The sequence below is a fragment of the Hirundo rustica genome, chromosome 2 (assembly GCF_015227805.2).
Source record: "Hirundo rustica isolate bHirRus1 chromosome 2, bHirRus1.pri.v3, whole genome shotgun sequence".
Lineage (NCBI taxonomy): Eukaryota > Metazoa > Chordata > Aves > Passeriformes > Hirundinidae > Hirundo > Hirundo rustica.
The window spans coordinates 26,290,435-26,317,107 of NC_053451.1; the positions used below are offsets into that span (position 1 = coordinate 26,290,435).

Genomic DNA, 26,673 nt, shown 5'->3' on the forward strand with positions numbered 1-26,673 from the left:
GGCTTTTTTAGCTGAGCTTTCTCCTGGTGTCGCAATGTGGGTTCTGGTTCAGCAGATGTTAAAAAAAAAAACCTTATGTGTTTTGTCACACCACGGGTGTTTTTTTAGAGTCCTCTTGTAGCTGTATTCAACACTGCAAGCTCAGCCTAGGTTTTTGTTTTCAAAGGTTCTTTCTGTTTTAAGCAACTAACTTTAGACCATGGGCTTTTCAGATGGTGCTTGCTCTGGAGTTGCTGGGAACTGAGTTCTACCACATGCCAGACAATAAGCAAAGATGCTCCAGAGTGATACAGTGGATTTCACACCTGATTTTGTTCAGTTTCAAAGGCATATTCTTCTCATTTCCATAATAATAAAAAAGGAATTTGGAGTATTCTTTTCTTTCACTATTTTCAGTGTTTCAAACTGTCCCCAGCACATGAACACCTCGGTAGCTTCTCAGTTTTGCCTGCAATTCTGTAACAACTTGAAACCTGCACTGCTTTAAAGTTGATTTACATTTCAACAACATGTATTTGCAAAATGTCTTGCAATTAACAAAAAAAAACCGGGAAAACGTCCCCTCTGTTTCAACCTGCACTGACTGACAGTGCTGCTGATACGAAAGACAGAATATTTCCCAGCTGTCTTCTCAGTAGTTGCATTGCCTCTGCAAGGTTACTGGGAATAAATGCTCATTTATTTCAGCAAAGTCAGCAAATACAAGTCAAGGACATTCAAGAGGCAGGATCTGTGGAATAAAAGGGGCTATTTCCCGGGTCTCATTGTGCCTATAACTATACCATAATAGGATGAACGGTTTATGCTAATAAAGTTAGATCATAAGAAAAAGTGCCCACCTGTGCTGAATGAAACACAAATCCACAGAGCAACAGTCTGATATGTAAAGAGTCAGCTAGTGGCACTAGCCATCAGCTCAATTAACTCATTTGAATTACAAACACAACTTCACAATAATGGGTTGATTAGTGCTGAGCAAGTGTATCAGGTTACAACATTGCATCTCAAAATATTCCCTTCTCTTTTCTTTTGTGATGTGACTGAAAGCCCAGGGATGAGATGACTTTAAACTTACCTTGGCAGTAAATTGTGTGTCGTGGGAGGTTAATGAAGCATCTCACTCTAAGCTCTCCTCTGGCAGGTAGCCATACTGTACCTCCCCAGATTCCACAGCACAGTTTGCAGGAATTAGATGAGGGCTTGGAAGACAACTGATCTCAGCACGTAATCCTCTGTTTTGATCGCAGCTGTCGAGCAATGTTATGTATTGTTAATTGTATCTCTGTAAATAATACCTTTGTAATTAAAATCAGGCATCAGCAACCAGCCCCAGCACCCCAAGCCCATACATCTCGAGGTCAGAATTTGTACAAGTTGCCAAAAAAATGGTCTTATGGAAGACCTGGCCTTCAGGACTTGCCATATACATAGCTCAGAGAAATAAAATAATCATAGAATGGCCTGGGGTGGAAGGGCCATGTTGTTGCAATCCCCTTGCCATGGGCAGGGGTGCCTTTCACTCAGAGCTCCATCCAACCTGTTCTCAAACACTTCCAGGGACGGGGCATCCACGGCTTCTTTGGGAAGAACTTCTATTTTTTGTCTTTAACAACTGTGCAGGTTGAAAAGACTAAGTAGTTGTGAAATCAAGTAGCAATCCTGATGAATAGCTTTCAAATTTCTCAGTTCTACCCATCATTTCACTGACTGCCTTAATGAGGTTTTCCACATGATCTTCCAAAGCCTTAAAGAAAACTCTTCAAGATGTTACAGTGAAAAATTTAAACAGTCTGCCTAATTTAAACTCAAAATGGGGAAGAAAATGAAATGTTCTTGCAAAAGATATGGTTGTTCCAGCATAGGTTTCGAAACATTCCCATGATTGTCCTAATTTTTTTCATTTACTGGAGAACTCAAATTGAAATTGCTAATTCTAAATTTTTAAACATTTGCTCAAAATCTCTTTACCTACTTTTCAAAGGTAGAAAGTGTCTTCTCCTTTGCTCATTCTGCATCTTTGCACATACTTGGAAAGTGTTTCACTCTTAAGATAATAAGCTTGCTCCCCCCACTTCCAATAAAAGTAGTTTCCTTTACAAAGTCAAGCATGTACAAGTGGTTAATCTTTTTCATAACAAGCTCATAAGAAAGTTTTAATTAAATGCAGCAAAGACCATTTCTTGACCACACATAGTGGGAAATACACATAAAGTGTCAAACTGTTTTACCACATAGGTAAATATGAAAAAACCAAGATGCGATTTCTTGTATAAATGTGAGGCTTGGGGGGAATTTGTAGTGCGCGTGTTGGATAGTGCAACCAGAGGGGAGAGAGAAAAAAAAGGCATAAGGAGGAAAGATAACTGCTCTGAATGTACTTCCTAAATGATATCCTGTATTTTGGCTTTCAGAGGTCAGTCTTCTCTTCAGATACCTCGGATTGTGTATGAAGATCCTGAAGTTGATGGAAGGAATCGCTACAAATATTTTGGACGGTAAGGAATGAACTGATTTGAAACAGGGTTCAACTTGTTTCTCTGCAGTTTAAAGAGCACCTAAGTAAAGGCCAGAGCATTATTTTTTCTGTATTTTCTCTCAGTTCTTTGATCACTGATATGGAAAATTTTAATAGTATCTGGATCTTAAAAGACAACGTCTTTTTAAATTCACACTATGACAGAATTTTCAGTTATGAATTACCATATAAGCAAATATATCAGACATTCTGTACTTAATAAGAAAGCTTTGAGCTGTAGATCATCCTATGCAAAGGAAGAAGATACTTACAAAGCCAGTGTGGTTCTCCAGACCCCTAGAAAGGTGTTTTCTTAAGAAGGAACCTTTTAACTCCTAGTTTCTGTCAGGAGCAGTAAGGAGGCAAAGGGAAGCCTTGATTAACTTTTCATCCATGTCCCCTACTGCAGGACTGCTCTGCTCCTTCCAGAAAGACACTGCAGGTCAGCAATGGACTCAAGATCTGAACCAACAACTACCATATAAACATTCTTGATTTAGTCACATACACTTTGAATTGCTTTCACTATTTTACTCAGCAGCTATTGGCTACTATGTCCACTTTAAGTATAAAAAAATTGCCAAGTTTAATAAGTTGAAGTCTATTATGGCTCCTTTATCAACAGTTTTAAAAGAACAAAGACAATGTTATCTTCTGCAATATGAAATTAAGCTTCAAAGTCTCCCAAGGGCTAAGGGAAATCGATAGAGAACTGCAATATGCAAACTATAAGAATGTAGTTGAGCCCATATCACTTTCAAGATACCTCATAAAGTATTGCAAAAAAGAAAACAATAAAATTAGATAAGTCCAAACCAGCTTATCAGCTGATTGTAGGAATGGATTTCAGGATTCCAAGCAGTTATTAAAAAAAACCAAAAAACCACAACTCTTTCAAAAAAGTGAAAGTGATGTGAAAAAAAATAACCTAAATAGTGAAACATACACAAGAAGTTGGGAATACACTCAAAACTAACTTTAACAATTGTCTTGTTTTGCAACTCCACTTCCTGCTTTGACTTGAGAGTGACTCAGTCCTACTGGTTCCTCTGTTCCTCTTTGCTGTGAAAGAGTTCTTTACTATTAAGGCACAACTCTTAAACATGCAGCTAACAGAACCACAGTTGTGGAAAATCAGTATTAACCCCATTGAATCTAGTGGACTGCAGTTCTTCTGAACCATAATGATCCTTTAGGCTCATCCTTGTTGTCTCTCTTACTTTCATTTTCTCTTTTCAGACCTCTCAGCTCTTTTAAGCTGCCTCCAGCAGGTGTTCCAGAAAGTGTTGCTTATATAAAGACAGAGTAAGTAGTGACTCGTAGAGAATTACTGTTGTAATGGGTAACATCTCACCAGAAAAAGATCAGGAAGCTATTTAGCTGGTGACCACTCTTTTTCATAATGAACCAACAGGAAAACCTTGTTAAGAGGTAAGGTGCTGTTCTCATCATTGAGAGTTGCAGAGGAAACAGGTGATGGACTGTTTCAGAATTTGCTTGCAGTATATAAGTAGTGCTTTTTGAATAAAGGACATGCCTCTAGTTTGTTAAGACTGTGAGGCTTGAAACAGAAAGCTAGGTGTCTCTGAATCCTAGAAGAAATACCATTGCAAAGAAAATTCTCTAATAGAGCAATATTGTTGGAAAATCTTCTGATATTTTATTACAATCACTGATAGATGCAGTGCTGCTCAGAGATATAGAGCATTCATGATGCAGTCTAATGTGGCTTTCAGCTAGGATCAAATTTTGAGGTCACATAATAAAATGCAGTTCCTTGTAGAATCAGTGGAAATTGCACATGCTTATATAAGAATTAAATATTTATTCTGGAATTGTTGGAAAGAGAAACATGTAAACTAAATTGAAGCAGTCCTACTTCATGTAACTTCAATGATTTTGTGTCTATTAAAGGCAGTGCTTTAGAATGGATACATAGGGAAGATTTGTATGTAATAATCATGGGAGCTGAAACTAGAAGATTTCTGGATTATTTATTTAAGGAGTGTGTTTCAGACTCAATGTAGCCTCAGTCTGCTTTTACTAAAGATAATGGGGTTAACATCAATGGGATTAATGTTAAGATAAACTGAAACACATTCACGATTCTCACCTTTGACTGACGTGTTTCTGGTTGGTTTGTTTGGAGGTTTTCTTAATGAATGTGACCAGTCTTCTTCCATCTTGCACCTCTCTTTAGGACAGAGCCACATGTCCAGTCAGGACATGCAGAAGGCAGCCAGATCTTTGGCCTCAGTTTCCGAACTCTGGGGACACAGACAGATTACAGGGACGGAGAAGCACAGACAGATCCCTACTCCCCTGAATATGTAGTTCGCAGTGGCTCAGTCCCTGAAATTCTGACACTTGCTACACTCACTTGGGGTGAGTTGTGAAACTAAGATGAGTTATAATAATCATGTCACCTCTTTAGCAGGAAGTTCTTTTCTTTTCAATGTCAAGTTTCCAGTCTATTGCCAGCTTTGCCTGTCCTTTTTGGTGTGCATTTGGGGCAATTATTTTATCTGATTCTAAAATAAGTATGATATTTCCCTACTTAATTGTGCTGTTCTGGGGCATTTCATGAGGAGTTTTGAAGACCGTTCAATATAAAAAGGTCGTGTTTCACAAATGTGAACTAGGAGCAGTTTTTCCACTTGCCTGCTGTTCTTCAGCTGCTCTGGGTTGAACATTGTTTAAAAAAAACAGTATGAAGACTGCTGCCCCAGAATATACCTGTGATCCTCATCTCCCAGTGTCTCACCTGTAATGGTGATGCACACTGCACATGCCAAAGAAGGTATCTTCTGCTCATTCTCAGAAAGTATCATCCTAGAACAGCTTTTCTCCCTTTGCAGCCTGCAGGAGAAGCATGAAGTGTTAATGTGCACTGAACTGTAGCAACTGCAGGTCCTACCACGCCTCAAAATGTAGAATCTCACTGGCCGTAGAAGAATTTCCTTCTGGCTTTTGTGCTGCTTTGGTTCTGCTTGTGTTTAACACATGGGCCTGTCCCCACCCAGCCCTCTCCTACTTTTTGGTGGTGGCTATTTGTAGGATTTGCCAGTCTCCCAAAGAGTTAATGCTTCTTGTCCCTGTAAGGTCGGGGACTGCCAGCAGGACAAGCTGAGATGGAGATCATTGACCGCATCCGGGAAAAACGTGCTTGGGAAGCAGCTCTGCCACCCATGGACAGCCCCTCAAACGTCGCAGAGAGGTTGAAGATGCTGGAGGCTATGGAAAGGAAGGAGTGGGCCTATAGAGAAGAGGAAATAGAGAAGTAGGAGTCTACTTATACTCTTTTATTTAAGTATTGGCTGAATAGAGGAGGAGCAAAAAGGGGACTGGCTGAAGGGTACAACAAGCCTTCAGTTTCTGTGAAAATAACCCTGATTTTGGGAAGGGATGTTTTTCTTAAATTTAATCTACAGGTCATCTACCACAATACATTTTACCAGTGCTTAACTCCCTTTTTAAAATGAAAGATTGAATATAACATATGCAATATGAGCTTTTTGTAAAGGTGTGTAGGATCTGAGGGTGACAGCATTGCACAGGACAGTGCAGAGTACACTCAATACTGCCTGACCTTTTCTTTCCTTGCAGATTGCAGAAGGTTCAAATGGAAGTCTTTAAGAAACTGCTGCAGAAGCGAGAGGAGAACCAGAAGAAGCTGGATGCCGTGCGCTTGAAAAACCAGTGGCAAAACCATCAGAAGGCTAAAGAGGAGAAAATAAGAAAGATTCAGCATGACTGTGCATTGAGTAAGTCTGAAAAACAGAAGAGAGGGGTATGAGACAGTTTTCAGACAAGCCATTTCTATTTTCACAAGGTTACCATCTATTGAAAACAAAATAGGTTGCATCCACAATATCAATGTACATGGCCAGCCTTTGGTCTGTTCTGTTTTTATTTTATCTGGCAAAAGCTCTTGTGAATGTACAAAGATATGTTTTTTATACAACTATTCGTATGAACCATCTCACATTTATATTTCCTTTTCAGTGCTCAGGAAACTGATAGCTAAGAGGAAGAACTGGATGGGAAAGCTGGAAAGACGAGATATCATCAAAGAGTATAATGACTTTTCATCACAAACATATGCTCCTTTGTCTCGAATTGGTTTTTTCCCAGACAGCAGTTCTGACTACTATGCAATAAAAAGCTTCTATCTTAACACCTTTGAAGGTAAAGCATTTTGGAAGACTTAGTTGTGTGAGATACTTACTTGAGATATTAACAAAATTCAAGTTTCTACCCCCATCACTGCACTCCTTAATCACTGTTTGTATTTAAATCCTTGTATGTATTATAATCTTTCTTCATGTTATAATCTTAGGATTGTGTGAACTGGAAAAATCTGTCCAGCATTATACCTCGCAGATCAAGATTAACGTTCCAAAACCTAAATCTGGCTATATTAGAAAGTCAGGAAGACTCGAGGCAGTCCTAGCACAAGTTCACCAGGTATGAAGCTGCATCCAGCAGCATGTCAGTTCCTCTTAGATTTGAACTGCTCATAAAAGGAATTGGGAAGACGTGTAAGCTTCTTCCCCATTCCCTGTCCTGAATTCTTACTCTGTAAAACAGCTTCTAGGACAGAATGGATCAAACATGCAGACTGTTGTAGGCTTGACCAGTACTGCTCTGATACTTAGCCCATCAGTACTCTCACTCCTGGTTCTGCTCCAATCCTGTAGAAAACAAGCACAAACAATCTGTCTCCCTACAGACCAGATATTTGGATTGGAACATAGGATGTCAATTTGAAATTCTCACCCTCTTCTCATTCTCGTTACTCCATTTTATGGTTCGCTACTGGCTTCACTGTCAAGCCTCCAATAATTAAGGAAAGAGAATCTGGATTTATATTCTAAAAATTTTGTACATTACTTAAAAAGTACATTTTAAGTACATGTTGTAAAAACATCTGCAGCAAAGCATGATTAAAATGACCCCACTCATAAAATCAGGTCACCATGGTGGCTGCATATCCCTGTTGTTCCCTGAGAACAGCATCTGATTTGCAAACATGCTAATAGCATTTTGCATGTCTTAATTTATCACAACTCTTCATGCAGATGAGGTGTCCATATATGCAATTAACCACCAGGGAAAGAAGTGCCTCATTTGCATCTGCAATCACAATATTAGTAAATTATATGTACTTTTAAGTACACTTCTGTTGAGGGTTACCTTCATGTAAAATCAGGAACATTCTTGGCTGGCTGCCTTATCTTTGGAAAATAGTGACTCTAATTTGTAAAGCTTGGCAAGTTTCACTTATATTTGTATATATATATTTTATATATATATATATGTATAGCTCTTTTGGTTTAGTGTAATGTAATAATAATTTCAAAGCAGAGAGTAACCTGCTATTGCTGAATTTGAAATTGAAATCTTGCTCTGAAAAATCGATCACATTATCTCAAATTTAAATTCTGCTGGATCTTGTAAAGATGAAGTATTGCATCTCATTATTATCCAGAAATAAAAATTTCAAAGAAAATCTTGAGTGCTACAGGAATAGTTCAAAAGTAAGGACAAAACTCTTAGTTATAAAGACATGGAAGTGTTGAAGGGGTTTGAGTTTGGGTGGGTTTGCATAAAATCCAAGAAATAATTGTGTAATCTGCATCATAACATGGTTCTCATTGTCAGCAGAATGTTAGTCCAAGCTTCTGGGGCTGAATTCCAGTTACAGCAATTGTATTCTGTTTGTTTAAAATACTCCTTATGGTTTGAAAGACTCTGGTGAAGTGTCCAAACTGTAGTCACAGAGAAGTGTGGCTGCTCACACAATAATGTCTCTTCAAAGAAAAACTGGTGGACAAAGGAAGATAGAACGCAGAACAAATGCAGACAATTCTGCACATTTCCTTTCTTAAGTCGGATCACTTGGTCTGCATTGATTTATAGCAACTGAGAGGCTAACATAAGTAATACCCATTTCCCCACCACAAAAACGCCAAATGTATATTTTAAAATCAAACTATTTCCTTTACAGGCAAAAATTATAAAATAAATCCATTGTGCAATTTAACTGCTGCTTTTAGATATACAGAAATAAACATCAGACTGGTTGGTCCAGGCAAGCAGAAAGTACTGATACTGTGAAACACTCAGACTGCCTCAGCCACTGTTAGATTTAAGCAAACTTTCTGTTCAGAGAATCAAGAAATGACTGCCCTAATTAGCTCTTGAGCTCTGAGGTGCTGTTCCTGGTCATTTCTCCCATCAGAGGCTTTTGCTTCTGAAGTTTGATGGCTATAGCATGTTCTGGCTTAGCAGAGCCTTGCTGTGCAGCCACCTCAAATGCTGCTGGAGCTGTCAAAAACAGGGCAGTAAAGTGCGCGGAGTACTTGCATTAATAGAATTTAGGAGAATCTTCCCTGAGAGGAGCTCTCTGACCACTTGGAATAAGCACTCCCAATTGTGCCAACAAACCTCCCATCACACACAGTAGAAAAGAAGTTTAAAGCAGGTAATTGGGGATCATCTTAGAAGGGCATCGTGTTGCTTTGCTTTATTTCTGTAGCTGAGTAGCCAGTTCAATTTTCTATTCGAAAGCTTTATTTTAGTGCTGTCCTAGCACACTCAATTCTCTCCCATAATCCTAGAAAAAAGTGGAATCCTAGGAAATTCAGAAAGTCTGTGGAGAGCGGAGAGCTAGCTCCACTATTTTTTTTTTTTTTTTTTTCCTGGATTATCTGGAAACAAGTGACAAATACAGGAGGAATGCTAGATATTTGCCTCAGAAGTAATTAGTTTTAATAAAGTAAGTTTCCAAGGCTTGCTTCTCTGGCTGAACATGAGGAAAGATGGATGAGTTCTCCTCATTATACTCCTTTTTGTTTGCCTTATTGAGGGTATTCCTAAGCGTAAAGGTTTTTTAAGGGATAAGTAATAATCCAAGTAACTACAAAAAGGATCTGTGTCCTCCTGAGCTGCTTCTTTTGACATGAAACTAAGCCAAGAAGAAGTGATTTTAGAAGCAGACTTTTTTTAGGACCATCCTGAAACCTTTTGCAGGAGTATTATGTACACTCAGTAGTCTTTGAATAATTTTCTAAAATAAGAACATGGCAGAAACAGGAGTGACCTGAAATTTACAGTAAAAACAAAAATCTTTATCTTAAGCCAGATCAGTAGAAGGGCAAAGAAAGATAGTTCAGCACAGATAGCAGTGCTTTAAGGACTGCAAGTGAGCCTAGTATGAAAATCCAAGGCATTAAGGACATAACATACCAATACAGATAACTACTGCAGGGAATAGATGCAACTAGGTAAGTGAATACACCAAGGAGAGGAGGAGGTAGCAGAAGACATCCCAGTGCAGAACAATGCATGACTTTAGGCAGACCCTCTGTGCTCTGGTGACTCAAGAGGGATGAAGTGTCAACGTGGTTTCAAAGTGTTGGATCAAGATGAGGTCAGAACCAGAAACTTCTCACTTCAGCATCAAGTGCAATTCTCACCATGTCTGTTTTCCTTTATCCGGTTGCTGGAAAGAGGTAGAGAAGTAGAGGGGCCAAGAATGTCTCTGGAGAAAATCTCTGCCAACTTCAAAGCCTAGGAAAGGCTGTTTAAGCAGTTACTTCTTCAAGAACAGATCTCCACACAGTGTTAGTTGGCTCATGCTCAGACAGGCTCTGAGAGCTTTTATGTCAGTCTTGATCAGCCATGCTGCAGTGCTGAGCAGGTTGGCAGCCGGTCCTGGATGATCCGACCTGAAAGGAGGCTGTAGCCAGGTGGAGGTTGGCCTCTTCTCCCAGGCAACCAGTGACAGGACAAGAGGGCACAGTTGTAAACTGCACCAGGGGAGGCTTAGATTGGAATTAGGAAGGTTTTCTTCAGAGATTAGACATTGGAGTGTCTCAGGGAGGTGGTAGAGTCACCATCCCTGGAGGTGTTTAGAGAAAGACTGGCCATGAAAAAAACAGGCAGACTCTGTGCCATGGTCTGCTTGCCATGGTGGTGTTCAGACATCGGTTGGACTCGATGATCTCAGAGATCTTTTCCAATGCTGTAATCCCACAATTATCATTTGTGAGCAAAAAGGAAGAAAGAGAACCATGACTGTATACTTTGTGCTGTACACAAAAATCAAATTCACCTAGGATTTTGTGGAATGGAGAAGATCACAGAGAAGATAAGGAAGGAATCTAGAGAATGGATTAAATGATCTCTTTGAATGGAGAGTTGCTTCTTAAGCCATTATCCTGTCAAGAGTTCTGCTTGATCTCATCATAAAGTCACCCTAGGATGTTCTCTCAGAAGGTGGCTGAGAAGCCAAGGCTGAGAATCATGAGTGCCATTTGCTGTTCACTGCATTTGCCAGGAGAAGGGAAAAAAGATGACTTATGTTCTTTCACTGTCCAATCCAATCAGATCCCATCTTCACTCTGAACCTACTACCTGAATAAATGAGTGTAGTCTGTATCATGAAAACTGGAGTATGATATGTAGGCAGTAACATTTGGTATATATTATTCAGAAATTTATCCCTTTTATCTTTCAAAATCAAGTATTTTTGTAGTGATTCTTGAGTCCTGGTGTCTCTGTTTCCAAAAATGAGAACTTGTTAAGTTAGGCAGAAACAGTTAAGGCAAAACCTCTATTTTTTTCTTTTCTTATATTAAAATCTTAAAATAATTTAAAGTATCAGACAAAAGAAAGCAAATGGTAAGCATGTTTTTTAACTTAGTAGAGATAGCCAGGCAGGCACTAGACAGTGCTGACATGAAAACATAAAGCCACTTCTAAGAACTGCAATAAATGTCAAATCTATAATTAGTAAAGATTCCCTCTTGTCCAAATTAATCACATATTTTCCTGTCTTTAAAAGTTGTTAGTCTGGTTATATTTTGTTATTCTGGTTAGCAGGAAACATTTTTGGAGGCCACAGTTTTATTAGAAAAAATCCTATGAATGCAAGATTGTACTAACAAACATAGTAGCCATTGTTTTCAAAAGAGTCACAACTACAGCAGCTTTTTCTTTCTGCTTCCCTTGCCCTGCCATGCAAATCTCCTTATAAATCATAGCCAGCACTGTTATAATCTTCATGCTAGAGAGCTCTAAGGTCTTCACATACAAAACACAGGTCAGAAAATCTCTCAACATTTTTCAGCTATAGCCATTTCACATGGCTGAAAAGCAGTTTATAGGCTTTGATTCTTGCATCATTAACATGGACCATTTAAGAAGCTTTCAGTAATAAAGTATTTTATCCCCTCCACCTAGAAACCTCTCTCCTTTTCTGGGGCAATTCATTAGCCTGACCTAAAAGATCAGATCCTACATGCAAGAAGGGTTTTTGTACAATGACTACTGGAGTTTCAAAACTTCATTAATTTCACAATTAAATTCTGTGCAAATGCCATCAGTTTCCTGTTACTGGAGAGATAAATTCACCACTGTGTGGTGGTGCGGAACCAGACACACCACTGAACTTTTTTCTGAAGTTTTTCTTTTGATTTCCTTCTCTGTTGAAATACTGTGTTTGAACGTTTCAAAGAGAGAGAGTGAAAAAAGGAAAAGGCACATTTCCCCTTGCTGGAATATGATCTTTCAATAATACAGACTAAAGATCCAATCCATACAGTAGTAGGATTATAGTTTTGAAGGGGCTTTAAATGGATATACTACTTTCCCTTTCTTTGCAATCCAAAATGTGATGTCCTGCAGCAGCCAAGCATTGTCATGCGGTTGGAAATGCTTACCTGAATATCTAGTTCTAGGGGGCTGGCAGTGGGAAATTGGCAGGACTTGGGCATTTAAAACAGTTTGAAAATGTCTTGAAAGAGCTGAGGCTGTGGTGGCACTTGCACTCTAGGCTGCTGACAAAGCCTGGCATCTGCCACCAATCAGCTGCAAACAAGATAAACCCACACTTAATGGGCTTTTGCATTTTTTTTGGTAGAAGGAAGTTTTTGGACTAGACAGTTTCCCTTTTGCCCCCAGTCCACCTGTGCAGTTGCTGTGGGTGCCACTGGGCTGCTGGGCAGTTGTAGATGAGCAGAGCAGAGTTCCACAACGTATTTGATTAGGAAGGGGTCATTTGGTTCAATCTTGTGCAGTAATAGCCTATCATACAAAGACATTTCACTGTCACAGAACAGTGACAATACCCTCTTCAACTGACCTCTTCATAAAATCTCCCAACTGCATAACATTTCTGAACCACAGTAACAAGCATTAGCTATCGTTAAAGGCAAAGAGTTATAGCATTCTTAGAAAATGAATTATTTGAGAATTAGAGATGAAGTTCATACCCATTTTAGATTGATTTTAGGTGACTCACAAGTGCTGATGACTTATTAGTAAATACAGGAAAATAACTCCTGCTTCCTTCTTACAGGAAAATATCTCCCTCTTACATTTTGACATGCCCATCAATGTCTTTTGGCCAACCACTAGCCTCATCTACTGACCACACTCAGTTTTTCAGTTGTGTGCAGTAAGAGATAGAAGCCAAAGCTTTCAGCTGCCTGTAGTCAGTGTGGTCAGCAGCAGTCAGCATCTACAGGACTGGCCTTGTAATGTTGTTCTATCTACCCATGCTCTTAATAAATTGGATGTCTTTTGCAGGCACTCCTGGAGAAGAAGAATAAAGCCAAAGAGCCAAAGAAGCCTCCCTCTGTCTGTGAAAAAGTAGAAAGCCCTGTTCCTAAGCCACCCACTCTAATCCTGGAAAAAACATCAGTTGTAAGTGAGCTGGTTTTAGCACTTTTTTCCCTGTTGATCCCTGATTGTTTCCTATACAGTTTTTCAAGGAATGCCTAGAGAATGAAAGAAGGGAGCGTTATCTTTTTTGCGTGCATCATCCATGTTAAAAATAGCCATCATTATTTCTTAAGTCTCTCTTAGTCTCTATTCCATAAGGATACTAGCAGCCAAAGATATGAAAATAATTTACAGTATCTGTTGGCCAAATCCTTAAGTAAACTTCATTTTATAAAGACAGAAATCAGTAGACATGCCATTCCCTTGTTCTTGGGGAACAAAAAGGCATCATCATCTTCATTATTATTATTATTATTATCATTATTTTTCTGTAGCTTCCAACCTTCTGATCTGACAACACTATCATAATCCAGTGAGACAATTAAGTTTAGACTTACTGAAGTCAGAGAGATGCTGGCTGCTTAGCACTGAGCATGCACTTCATTAATTTTCTGGAGTGAAGCTCTTGTCATCATGCAGGATGCAGTGTTTGATGAGCATGCACCAGTTCACAGATAATGATTCTCCTGCAGAGACTGAAATAGCAGTAATGATGTGTCATGGGGGCTGTGGTATGCTGGAGGGAAAAATTACTTTTTAGGGAAGCTGCAACTTCCTTTCCTTTCTTAAAGTAACATACTTAAGAGCTGTTTGCCCCAGTGGACTGTTTTGTCTTCTTACTAACACCATTTTCATGATGTACTAAGAATCAGACAGAATTTCCATTTAAACTTTTGAATTTAAGAGTCACACAACCATGAAAGTGAAGAGAGAAAGTCTTATTAAATCTTCCATGGTGCTATGTTCCTCTGTGCAGCATGATATTCTATGTTTTATGCAGCCTATTTTAAGATGGCTGGAACAAGAATTTCTTATCTCCTTGAGGAGAGCTTTCCACAGCTTTACCAGCTTCTGAGCATCAGATACTGTATTGCAGTGGTGGGCTTACGCCGTTTGGGTTTACACTGTTTAGGTTTACCAGTTTGGCAGATTTCTAAGCACTTTGAGGTAACATGTATACAAATCAGAAAAATTTTTATAGCACTTGTAGTCATTTTTGAGTGTGTTGGCCAATTATAGTTGGGTTTTTTAAAAGAATTCCAGTACAATATAATTCCATCTTCACAAATTTTATCAACATTTGGTTTATTTTCAAGAACTTTTATGTGTGAACACCTGAAAGATGGAGCTGTCCAGTGAAGCTCCATCTGTAAAATCAGGTCACTTGAGCCACTGAAGAGCAGCACTAACCTCTCCTCCCTTGCCAAATCCAGGTGAGGTTTCTCCTACCAGGCTACGAGGAGCAGTGAAAACAAGGCTCTTCTCTGTTGTTAATGCTCCTGTCACACACACATAGGAGTACCAGCTGCTAAGTGCTTCCCACTGGAAATGAGGATCTTGGAAAGAAACTGCCAGAAGAAAGTGGAGAGAATGGAGGCACTACTGCAAGCACCCTCAGCTTCTCTCCTCCAGTCATTTCTAATAGACCCAAGAGCCACAACAAGCTCACAGAGCACCTCTGAATTCCTTCATGACTTTATGACTTTCTTCCAGCCTCCTCTAGTTTGCAACTATCTCCTAGATTCTTCTATATCTTTAATTTTTCTCTTTCTTCTGCAGGGCATGATAGGCTTTTCATCTCCCCTCATTCTTTCCTGCTGGTCTGAAGCAGGCAGATGGACAAGCTGATGATTACACTTGCTAAGGCATCATTTGCAGCATTCAAAAACAGAAGTACAGAAAAATGCTCTTCATAAAAATTCAAACCTAATCTTAGTCTATATCACACCAAGGAGTTTGGCTTACCAGTATGTGTGCCATCACCATTTCCAAAGCTGTCCTGAAGGGATTTCACACTGTAGCCAGGTGATGTGGTAGGGTTTAGCTCTCTAGGACTGGAAATTCATCCCTTCTTGCCAGAGAAGAAGAACATACCAAATCACAAGTCCTCTTGCTAGTTCTGCTTTGCTCCTCCTGGATGCTGGTGTGGAAAGGCTTCCTTTTGCATTTGGAAAACTCAATCTTCAACACCTTAGAAAAAACAGATAACTAAGATTCAAACCCACACAGCTTCTCTCATCCCACACTCTTCCCTGTTTTTCCAGCACTTCTTAAATACCACATGTCAATGCAGACCTCATAGGTTCTTTATTAAAAAAAAAAACAGCTTCCAATTTTAACATTTCTTTTTATCTTTCCCAGGCTCCCAATGGACTTTTTCCTTTCCTACTGTCAACTCCAAACTAGAAAACCCCTCACCTAGAAAAAATGTTGCCATCTGTGCTTCATCTATTTCCTCTATTTAAAATAAGCCCTTTTTTTACCTTCTGTGGTCATGTTCCCTTTCCTACCATGCTCCATCATTCTTCCAATGCTATGCCAGTGAAGTTCTCAAAAACACAAAATACAATGGATTGTGGTTAATTTTACTTCCAAACGATCACTTTCTGAGTCTTAAATTTACTGAGTTACTCCAATAAAGATCACCACTGGAATAAATATCAAAAGAAAAATTGCATATTTTCCGCTTTAATTTTAAACCCTTTTTTATGGTTAACAGCTGCCTTGGACATATTCTGTCTTCTTAGTCTCTTGACCTGTTAAATTAATGTAGCTGATGCTCATTTTGCAAACTTAGATTCAGCCAAGCTACAAATAGTACATAAAATGCATACAGTAATTTTCTCCATCAACATCTCCTTATCATTAGGTTCTCATCTCTAAAGACCCTGTAAAATCTCAAATAGAATCTAATTATACAACCTTTCTTCCCCATCCCTTGTAAAACATGGAAGTACACGTTATTCTTACTCACCTTCCTTTCCCTAGAAATTAGATGAAAGGTGTTCAGAAAAAAACAAGAGAAGACAGGATATGAATTAGACTGTTTAATAGTTAGGCAGATAATCTACAGAAATCCCACTTAATCCCACAATCTGCTTAATTGTTGTGTGGATATTTGTTATGTTTTGGCAGGAGCAAGAGGAAATAGACCTGGCAGTGATCTGTCTGCAGAAGCTGCTCCGAGGCAGGGCTCTTCAGAACATGGTATTCTGTCTCTTTGTTTATGTCAGTCTTCAGAATGATGGTGGGAATGACTGATTGCAAAGGGCGTTTGCAATCTCTCTTCCACAGCACTAATCAGGGGTAGTGAGGCTCTTCAAAGCAGAATTACTCAAATGGCAAATTCTAGACTAGATATGGACCGTGAGTACATTTTGCCATGATTATGCCAAGGTCCCAGGCAAAAGAAGCCTCCCACATCCCAGCAGGGCAGCTTGTATTTCATACCACCTTTCTGCTTTCCACTGGTGGTGAGCTGGACCCCAGGTGAGGAGCAACTGAAGCCTACAGCCAAGATGTGCAGGACCCATCATTCTGCTTTCAGGGGAACAGAAGGGGATCTAACCAAAAATTCATTCAGTAGCCATGCCTCGTGGGCTTTATGTTAAGCAAGTCCGTCACTTGTGATGAGACCAGTCCTGGGGGTTTGTTTTCACGTCCTCAAAGAGTACAATTGGTATCTCTCTTGCAGTAACTATTTCATGTTTTGAAGTGCTCCCGTGCAGGACCCTGAGCTTTAGTAAACAATACAATACATGAAAGCGGCTTGAGGTGGAATATAGACTTCCCAAGTGTTCTCCAGTTGTGTGATTACCTGGGATAAGGATGGTTGGGGCCTCTGAAGGATTGTTGACTTTCAGAGCATGAAATGTCCCACCATTTTAGGAATCTTCTTCCAGCTGCTGCTGGATCAGAAATCTATTACCGAGTTGGAGAATGACACAAGCGAGGTTGAGTGATCTTTTGATGCTCTTGGAAGTCCTGTTGGAAGAGAATGGGATTGAAAGTAAAACAGTGTCAGGGAGGGCTGGGCCATATAACCCCATAACAGGGATGGCAGCAGTTTCAGCAGCCTCCCCACCAGTTTCTGACTTTGGGCTGTTGCTGGGCTCTCTCAAAATGAAGGTCAGAGGAGATATTGGAACACTGTGAAGCTTTGACATTGAGGCTGATATGACAGGGTATGCAGAAGACTGTTACCCTTTTGACATAGGTGGTGTTGTTCCACATTCCAGTGGTTTGAGTTTGGGTAAAGCCAAACAGAATAATAATAATAATAATTAAAAATAAATAAATAAATAAAAGTATCAGATTTACCTGACAGCTGTAGTGTTTGCCCAAATGCAACCACAAATTTGTTACAGAGAACTAGGTCTTGGTAACACCTGACCTTGCAACATGGAGAAAAAGGGTGTGCTGTGCTGGCAAAACCATGTTGCCCTGTAGTCTCCATTTAATGTGCTCAGTTGTTTACCTTTATTTTAAAGACATTTGAAGGGAAGGAGAAGCGCCTGGATCTGATCCAAGAGCTGCGCACCACTCACGCGCTCCAGGAGGATGGACAGCTGCTCTTGAAGGCACAGAAGCAAATGACACTGTCTTTACAGCGACAGCAGGACTCACAAATGCAGCAGGTTTGCTTGCATAGATGGGAAGGTTGATTCACAGCTCTGTCCTGGGCAGACACTCTGTGCTTGCAGTACCACAATGCTTTCACGTTTAATTTTTTATGTTTTCTATTATCCACAGCACAGAAGGCACCCCAATAGCAATAAAGCTCTCCTAGCACAGGCCAAGCACTGAATGCCTGAGGGGCTCAATTTGCTCTCTCACTGCTCCAGAGGCTCTGGGGAATCTCAGAAACAGACTGAGGCACCCTGACCACAGCTGCTATGCAGGCTGTGTTTGCTTTGTTTGCAGACAGAGCACTTATTTATATTTACAGGGCTTTGAACAAACTGCAGTGTCAGATGACCCTCAGTTTTCCCACATTTCAGTCCGTTTGACTGTTTCTCTGACCTGGTATCACAATACGTGCTTGTCACTCACATCTGTTTTCCTGAGGGTTTGTTACTGCTCTGTCATTTCCCTGTCCCTTTTCTAGCTTGGCACCCTCTCAGGCCCCTCCTCATGCATAAAACCTCACAAAGGAAGCCAAAGCCAACTTACTTTGTAAATCCTGCTGGGCTCAAGACTTACAGAACTCTATAATGGTGACACATTGAGGTACCTGCCGCTGTGTAGAGGGCAAAGAAACTTTGGGCTCCATTCTCTGCCAAGGATCTAGTAGTGAGAGCCAGGGATGCAAATTCCCATCCTGTTTCCTTACAGTGTCACAACCTTCCAGAGCCAAGTGAATGAAATGGCAGATGCTGGTCAGGAGTAAATCATAAAGAAATTTTGTCCAGAGATCACTGCATTTCAGAGAATACAATATCTGTCACATTCCTGCAAGTTTTCTTGTAGTTTTTACTACTCTGCTGTTTTTTTCAATGACCAGCTGGGAGGCAATTTGGCAGCTTCCATATTACAATAACAACATCCACTGGCCAGTTGACCTGGTGGAGATGAAGCCAGACCACTGTTTCCTGCTGGTTGGGCAGCAGGAAAATTTCCCTTAGATCTCAGTAGAAATTGAACCAGGTGACTGTGCTTTATCATTTACCAATATAGCATTTCCAGATACTCCCTCATGCACAAGAAGCCCAGGTGTGGAATGCAGGAATACAGAATATTTCTAGTGAGGAATTAAGAGAAAAATAAAAGCCTTAGGCATTAGAACCTTGCAGTGCTCTGTACTTCTGGAAGCCCAGGTGAGAGTGAAGGAGAAAGCAGTTCAAACACCACAGTGACATTCATAGAGAAGGAGAGAGAGCAAATGGTAAAGATACTGACCTCTGATCTCAGAATTTCCTTTTTGGAGAGCCACTATCCCCCTCTGCTGGTATCAGCCTCTCAGCCCCAGCCTCCTCTACTCTCACCTGTTTTTTTTTTTTACTGTCTCTGAAGGTTCACAGTCCAAGGCTCAGGTTTTCAATCATTTTGAACTTCATAACTCTCTGGAATGCATGTGCAGGAGCTTTCTATGTGTGTGGCTATTTCAGAAAGTCACTGATGACTCTCAGTTCTGTGGGGTTGGTGGGTCACAGGTTTTTTTCTTCAGGTGTTTGACCATTTCAGTGTAAAAGAAATGCTTCCTGCCACAAGAGAATGGAAACTCCACATGAAACTGTCAAAGATGAGGAGTTGAAAATTTTCAACTCATGTATAACAAAAATCTAACACAAAAGTATTCCTCAGTTGTTTTCCTCCATTTCACACCAGTTTTATATACAGCACCTGGAGCAATGAAGAGGAGGGTGCATTTTAGTTCCATGTTATCCCTCCCTGTGCGGTGGTGCAGTTACTGCATCACCATCTTCCATCTGAAACACCTGTGGGCTAAGTGCTGTCACTTCTAGATGTGTGCAACATTGCCAATCCCACTTCCTTTGAAACACTGCCTGGGCAAGCGGCACAGCTGTATTAGAAAGCTGATTTATTATTACTTGTCTCGGATATTTCAGCTCCACTTCAACTTTTATGTTCAGGTCTATCCTGTAATTGCCTGTTTATTTCAACAGAACACAGCATCCCAGGCAGTTCCAGACATTGCCTCCTGCCAAGGCCTGTGGCTTCAGAGTCCATTCTGCAGATAATGAACTCCCCATAGATCTTGTCTCTTTCTGCAGTGCAATCACACGTACCCAGCCCGTAAAACAGGATGTGCTTGGAGCAAGGAGTGAATGGCACAGAAATGCTGAACACCCGGAATCTCGTCTCAGCTCTGTCACAGACTTTCTGATTTTCCATTACCCGGAATTTTGAGATCTCATTTGCACTCCTGCAAACTTAATATAATCGATGTCAAATTGAATTTGTCAGCAGTCAGTAACTTGTACAGTTTCAGGGTTCAGTGCCTGTAGCTGCAGGTACTCGTGGTTGCACTGTGCAGAAACCATTCAGGGCATGTCCCACACGGAGAGTGCCAAGCTCCTGGGACTGTCCCATGGCTGGTGTGAGCGGGTCCTGCAGAGCTGTCTCACGTGCCTGTGGCAGTCCCGGACTTAGTACAGCGTTCCTGGGGTTTGTAACACAATTCTTTGCTTTTTTCATCTGGAAGCTGTCAGCACTGGAAAGAGACTTGGCCGTGGTGGAAGGAAGGACACTGGCGAACATGCTTGATTTTCTGGCCAAGGAGCTGGTGAGGCTGCAGGAAGAGCAGAAGATCCACGCTTTGACCATGCTGGCTGAGAGGCAGAGGCGGATGCGGGAAGCAGAGGAGAGCGGCCGGCGGCAGCTGGAGGAGAGCCGGCGGGAGGAGGAGGATGCGCTTTTCAGACAGGCAAGAGAGGGAGACTGCTGGGACTGTAGGCACTCTCTAGGAGATGCCTCGTTGTGGGAAGGTCCAGATGGATGGGAGATGCTTCAGCGCTGACTTTGGTGATGGCTGGTTTGAAAATCGAGAGGGAAAGCTTAGTGAAGAGAGGGTGATTCCTTCCTCAGAGAGTCACGCCCATTAAGCCGTGGATGATCTGAATACCCCTACAGACAGTCCTGTCAGGCCTGTCATGAATGGGTGTAGGTTTCTAAATTTCTCCAATAAACACCTGTGGAGAACAGATATACCTAGATCGTCTCTGGAGATAATGTTTTGTCAGCACTTGTTTTGCCCAGCAGGACTATTAGATGCTTTTTCCAGGAAGGATGCCTTTAAGCAAGGGTGTGGAAAGATTTTGCACCCCCTCCCTGGCCCAAGTGGACTGCAAGAGGTACAACATTTATTTTGAAGTAATGATAATAGATGAAATAACCTTGAAATCAAGAAAAACCCCATTACCGTATTCCATAACTATTCTATAGTCCTGTTCCTATTTCCTAGCTCTTGATTTCATGAAGTATATTTCTCCCCGTTGAAAGACATGGGTAGGAGTCTAATTGTCTAAACCAATAATTCTCAAACTTTGTGGGAGGTGGTTAATACCAAAAGGGTCTGGCATTGTGGGTTTTTTTGTTTTTTTTTTTAATTTTTAATTTTAACTTCTCATCTTTTCTGTATTTCTGAGTGGTAAGCAGCTAAGGCCAAGGTGCCATAAGTTTATGCCTTTCAGATTAGCAGAAGAAAACCACCCATTTCTAGAGTCTCAGCCCTACAAGCATTATAAGGAAACCAATAATTTTATCTTGGTTTTCGACTGGCTTGACGGAACTTTCTCCTTCAGGCTTTGCTTGAATGAAAGCTGATTTATTTACTTAAGTCAATACCCATGATTATTACTAGGCAATTGTTGCTCAGGGGACCGTGAGAGCTGAGGGAGCAACTGCCATTGCATTCACAGGACTAACCTGCTGCCCCAGAATTGCATCTGTGATTTGGTTTGCTTTCACCTGCACTTGTTCAATCAGTTCTCAGAAAGAATTACCGGAAAATAAATTTTTACAGAAAGCATCTCTGAAAACAAATCTCGGGTTGGCCTGCCTGAAACAAAGAGTCTTGTGAAAATCTGTTGTTCATGCTTCTCTGGAAACCTTCCACTATGCTTCTGACACAGCAATAGGCTGAGGAAGAATATCTTGGTGTTTTGTTCTAGGTGGTGAATGTTCAGGACAGAACTATTGACACCTACTTGGAAGACATTATCCTGAGTAGCATGGAGAGGACTGCTGAAGAGCAAGCCAGGGAAGAGATTCAGAAAAGGGCTGTAGAAATCAACGACATTGCTTACGAAATGGAAAGTCGGTAGGTCGCTAAACAGCAGTGAGGGGCTGCTCACAGCAGTTTAGAACCTGCCTGGCCCTGTGCATCATCCAAGCCATGGGGAGGACAGAGCAATGCTGCTCGTGGTCCCTTCGTTAGTGTGGCTGCTGTATGGGAACCACGCTGTTCCTGCCTGCTACACACATATAAATCCATCAGAGCCTTCCTTCCATACAGCGTGTGCCAGGTTCCCTTTGCAAATCACTTGTGCGATCTGTGAATCACCCTTTTTAGATTTCTCCACACCAGTGCCAGGCTGTGACTGAGCTTTAAGTGAATCTGGGAACTGCCTAGAGCAATACCCATTCATAGCGATCTTTTCATTTATTTACACTACTACAGAAAATCCATTTGAAAGAGATCCTAAAAGATACAGCTACACACAGCCTTTAATTCTGGGGTGGCTGTTCCTTAAGGAACTGCCAATTTCCATGGAGGTCGCTCATATTGATGGCTGCCTGACAAGGCACTTGGAGTAAAGTAAGTTGTTGAGAACACCACGGTCTGTGTTTGCCTGGGGCATCAGCGGTGACTACTTTTTAGGACCTGCCAAACCCCCGGTTCAGTTTCTGCGCTCTTTTTTTGGAACTGAGCCATAAAAATCCCAGTGAGACAGTGACTCTCCTATGGTAGAGCAGCTGTGCATTTTGTGTCTAGATGAATACAAGCAGCACGTTGGAATCCTTGGGGGAATGGAGCGTGGATAATTCACGCAGCCCCTGGGCCAGCTGGGATCCCACCAAACACTGGCATGGAAAAGAGCACGGGGGCCAGCCAAGTGCAGAGTCACAAAAGGGAAGAGTTTAGCAAACTCAGCAATGGACCAAGGACTAAGCTGACAAAGACACAAATCCTCAGTGATATCTGTGTGTCTGCTCAGTTTGTCATCAGAGGGAACTGAGCTCTCAGTACCTTTGAGGATAAGGAACGTAGGGTGATTTCCTGTTGAACTGTTGAGCACATTGGCAGTGCAAAGGGGAACAGCCACACTGTTACCTTTCTGTAGGATAGAGACCCAGCTGACACGTGCTGCCACGGCAATACACTCCCTTGGAAAGAGCGAGGATATTTACAAGGGAGACCTGTTTTTGCAGAGGTGGTCTGGGGAGACAATTAAAATACTAATACTACTGTGCATCTGTCCTGTAGTCGAACTCGCCTGCAGTCAGAAGAGATTGTAGCAGAGCTGGTTTATAATTTCCTGATCCCAGAAGCTGAGAAAAGCTTTATGAGAGAAAGAGGTAAGGTGTCCAGTAACTTTATTTTCTTTGTGAACTGGTTCACTCTCCTTATTCTAGCTCCTTGAAAGGAATGATGCAGCCAAGAGTTGTCTCAGTTCCCTCTGATTCCTTTTTGGCACTCTGCAGGTAGAAAGTTAAGCTCTTTCACCCTTTTTTTCACCAGTTTTTCATGAGTTTTAGTCTTTTTAAATGGTGGCTAAAATTCAGACATGCTGTAAGATCTGGCCTGTGCTTTTGCCAAGAAAGGTTGGATCAAATAATCCTTGAGGTATCTTCCAACCTGGTTTGCTATGATAGATTTGGTGTATCTGCAGCAATAAAACTGCATGAAAAGAAGCAGCCCAATCCACATTCAGAAACAAACTGGTAAAAATCTTTAAGTAGCACAGCTGTGAGTTGTGTTATTATCTGGCAACTTCTAAAACTGCGGAAGACTTTACAAGCAGATTACTTAAATATATATGTCATATATGGAAGGAAGGTTATAGACGTTCCTATGCTTCTCTCTCCTCCCCAGCTGCCTGAGAGTGAGAGGTAAAGACAAAGTTTTAAGGTTGGCTGCAGTGGCATCATGTTGTATGGAGATAACCTAGCAGTTATAAAGGATGTTTCTATTTAACAAAAATGGAATGGCATCAGTCAAAATACAGAGGGGAAGACACTGGAAGCCTGGGTATTACATTAAGTAATGTCATGAATAAGTGGCTGTTTACAACTGGGATGTTTCCACTGCCCGGCACAGGTGGAAGACTAAACCGTGACTAAACCAGTCACCCACAGAAAGTGAATATGACCTAAGCAAAGCAATTGCATCACAATAGAGCTTGAAGGGGTCCTTGCCGCAGTGCACTTCTCTGCCTTGAGAACAAAGGCACTTAGTTCATTGCCTCTTTTGTTGCTTCGTGAATGAAAACACAGACCCCGAGTTCTGTGGTCTCTGAGTTGTGCGAACTTTCTTCTTCCTGGCTTGTGTATTGCCACAACAAGAGGACCTGTCCTGCAGCTGGCAGTTGTGCATAAGCTTAAATCAGCTCCCTTCACTCCAGCACTGCTTGTGCCAGCCTTCCAGAGCAGGTGATGTAATTGTAGTCAGTGAAGCTGCAGCTCAGGCACTGACACACACAGGTTAGCCTCTCTCGGAAAGGAGAGCAGAAAGAAGACCTGGACATGGCTTAAGGATTCTGGACACACTGAGGACATAACATCGAGGCTCAAAATACGTACTGGGCTTAAATGCAACAGCAGCTAATGAACAAAGCACCTCAGAAGCACTCCCAAACAACAGAAGAAAAAAATCTTCAGAATCTGTGATAGCTACAGTGAGTTTGCCTGGAAAGCAGAGCTAGAAACAATCAAAAATTGAAGTGGATGCTGGTGGAGTAGAGCAGTTGACAATTAAGTAAGAGAGCTCCTTCAAATGTGTTCAGGAGAAATTTCTTTCTTTCACAATATTCTTGTGATGGCAGAAATCAAATGTCAGGAAGAGACCTGGCTTATACTCTCCTCTGCTATTGCTGCATGGGGTGGAGGGGCTCCATTCACTTAAGACAGTTGCATTCTACCAAAACTACACTCTGATGAACACACCCTGCTGTAAACCTCCTGCACAGTGAACCATTAACTATTCCATGGAAATCCAAAGGAAACAGCATCAAAGAATGGCATTAGATCTCATAAACACATTAGTGTGTTGCACTTCTGTGGTGGCTTTTAAAGCCTTCCCTATAGTGAGCCAAATTATTCATTATGAAACTGTGTTTTAGCAGCCCAGCCCATGCTTGAGCGTTTACCTTCCTTGAAACCATCAGGAAGTGATCCAAGAGCACAGTTGTCTGGCCTGTCAAAGGAGCAAATCCATTTGTAGAACAAAGATTTGAGGGTCTGTAGGTTCAGTCTTTGCCTAGACTTTAGCTTCCTCTTACACACCTCTGTTTTGCTATTACCTAGTTGGGGATTTTTTTCCTCTTCATTTTGTTGCATTTTGATGCACAAAAGCAGGGATTTTCCAATACTGGCTCACCCTGAAAAACCTCTGCACCTCGGATCTGAGCCCTGCCTCAGTGGAAGCAGAAGTCACTGTGCTGACATGAAAAAAACTTCTCTTGGAAAAGGACAATCACTCACCAATTTCAGCACGCTGTCCGTTCAATGGAATTCACTGTGGATGGAGGAGAAGGGGGCTGCAGCAGTTCCAGAGGACTGTTCCCAGTATAGGTGGTGCAGTTGATGCAAACACAACTGAAGCCAAAATGCCTTGGGTAGAGAAACCTCTCCTGGGAATGAGGGCTGGCTGGTGAAGGTCAGCTTTTCAAACACAAGTGAGATCCAGTTGCATTCATTGTTGACAGAGCGGACCTGGGAGATGGATAAACATAAACAGGATGGGTTGGTAACACTGAGTGACTGAGACAGGGACAGCAGAACTGTGTGCCAGCATGCAGGACACCAGGGCTTCAGAGTCACAGCCCAAGTGCAGCTCAGCCTTGAAACAGGCCAAAGCAGGTCGTGGAGTTCTGTAGGGAAGTGACAGGATGAGAGCCACCCCTTGTTCCTGCATCATTCCTCACACCCTCCATAGGGCACACAGTCCCTGTGACTGAAATAAAGAGGGAAAGGGGGAACAAAGAATAGTGCAGAGCAATAAAGAGAGCTGTAGGGTGAACACTTAGGCTTGGGTAATTATTTCCCAGGAGGTGGGTTGGAAATGCATACAGATGACTTTGGATGAAAGGAGGCAATCCTGCCGTAGCTGAGGGGAGGCGATAAGGTAGGCAGGTGTCAGTTGTGGCTCCGAGTCTTACTTTGAACTCACTAGGAGTTTCTCAGTGCAGGTCAAATCCTGGCACAGGAGATGGCAGATTTCAGCTTGATTCTTCCACAGGCTCGCTGCAATTAACAGACACTGAAGGAGAAGTTATTTTAAAGCCTGAGAGTATATCCTGGGCAGTTGTTCCCAAAGCTGGAAAGAACTCTTTGGCTCTGATTCCCACGCTGGGGGCCAGTCTTCAAAGTGAAATGCAAAGTTGGTTGCTGCTATTAGGTGGCAGTAGAACGCTTTCAGCCAAAGTTAGAAGGGCACAGTGTTTTTTCCCTGAGACAGACTTTTCCACAGCAGGCTTGCTAAAAGCTGTTCTTCCCTTCTCCCCTACAGAGAGTGCTTTGCTGTCCATTTCCAAGTAAAAGCCTTACCTCTTTTTATGAACAGTGAGGCAGTCCCAAAGAAAACACATCTACGCTGCCCATCGGATCATCCACGGCGGCACAGAGAGGGCTCTGGCTGGTCTGGCACCACATCAGGAGGCATCTGCCACCAAGAGAAAGGAGGATTCTCCTGCTGGGACAGCCAGCACAGCTCCGAGCGGGACAGCTGCTGGACCAAGTGCGGCTGACAGCACTCACCCCGCCACAGTTGCACATGAACTTGGACAAGGCTTCCCCGAGGATCCCGCAGCCTCCTAGGATGGAAGATGAGCGCGGTGAGTTTCCCTTCCCCTCTGTGATTTGAGTTCGGAGCCTGGCGAGGGAAGGGGAAGCACATGATACTT

General features: G+C 41.7%; 1 protein-coding gene and 2 long non-coding RNA genes across 6 annotated transcripts in view; 1 reads left to right on the forward strand and 2 right to left on the reverse strand.

The window, feature by feature from the left end:
- LOC120749616 (uncharacterized) overlaps positions 1-13,752 on the reverse strand; it is a 28,194-nt gene extending 14,442 nt beyond the window's left edge. Inside the window, exons 1-5 of the long non-coding RNA XR_005699696.1 lie at positions 13,645-13,752; positions 6,105-6,234; positions 5,280-5,374; positions 4,629-4,782; positions 1,076-1,247 (exon numbers count right to left, since the gene is read on the reverse strand). This is a non-coding gene — a long non-coding RNA (uncharacterized LOC120749616). The remainder of the gene's footprint in view (positions 1-1,075; positions 1,248-4,628; positions 4,783-5,279; positions 5,375-6,104; positions 6,235-13,644) is intronic.
- CFAP91 (cilia and flagella associated protein 91) overlaps positions 1-26,673 on the forward strand; it is a 29,610-nt gene that overhangs the window by 2,714 nt on the left and 223 nt on the right. For all 4 annotated transcript variants that reach the window (XM_040057177.1, XM_040057179.1, XM_040057178.1 and 1 more), the window contains exons 3-16: positions 2,412-2,495; positions 3,755-3,820; positions 4,716-4,900; positions 5,618-5,795; positions 6,122-6,279; positions 6,521-6,703; positions 6,855-6,982; positions 13,112-13,228; positions 16,223-16,294; positions 17,578-17,724; positions 20,253-20,474; positions 21,721-21,869; positions 23,037-23,128; positions 26,334-26,604. In XM_040057177.1, the coding sequence (XP_039913111.1) occupies positions 2,412-2,495; positions 3,755-3,820; positions 4,716-4,900; positions 5,618-5,795; positions 6,122-6,279; positions 6,521-6,703; positions 6,855-6,982; positions 13,112-13,228; positions 16,223-16,294; positions 17,578-17,724; positions 20,253-20,474; positions 21,721-21,869; positions 23,037-23,128; positions 26,334-26,587 (2,035 nt within the window). In that variant the 3' untranslated portion in view covers positions 26,588-26,604. The remainder of the gene's footprint in view (positions 1-2,411; positions 2,496-3,754; positions 3,821-4,715; positions 4,901-5,617; positions 5,796-6,121; positions 6,280-6,520; positions 6,704-6,854; positions 6,983-13,111; positions 13,229-16,222; positions 16,295-17,577; positions 17,725-20,252; positions 20,475-21,720; positions 21,870-23,036; positions 23,129-26,333; positions 26,605-26,673) is intronic.
- On the reverse strand, positions 16,910-26,434 carry LOC120749617 (uncharacterized). Its single transcript, XR_005699697.2, has 3 exons — positions 26,318-26,434; positions 25,253-25,483; positions 16,910-17,071 (listed from the first exon to the last, which is right to left on the reverse strand). It is a non-coding gene; the product is annotated as an uncharacterized LOC120749617 (long non-coding RNA).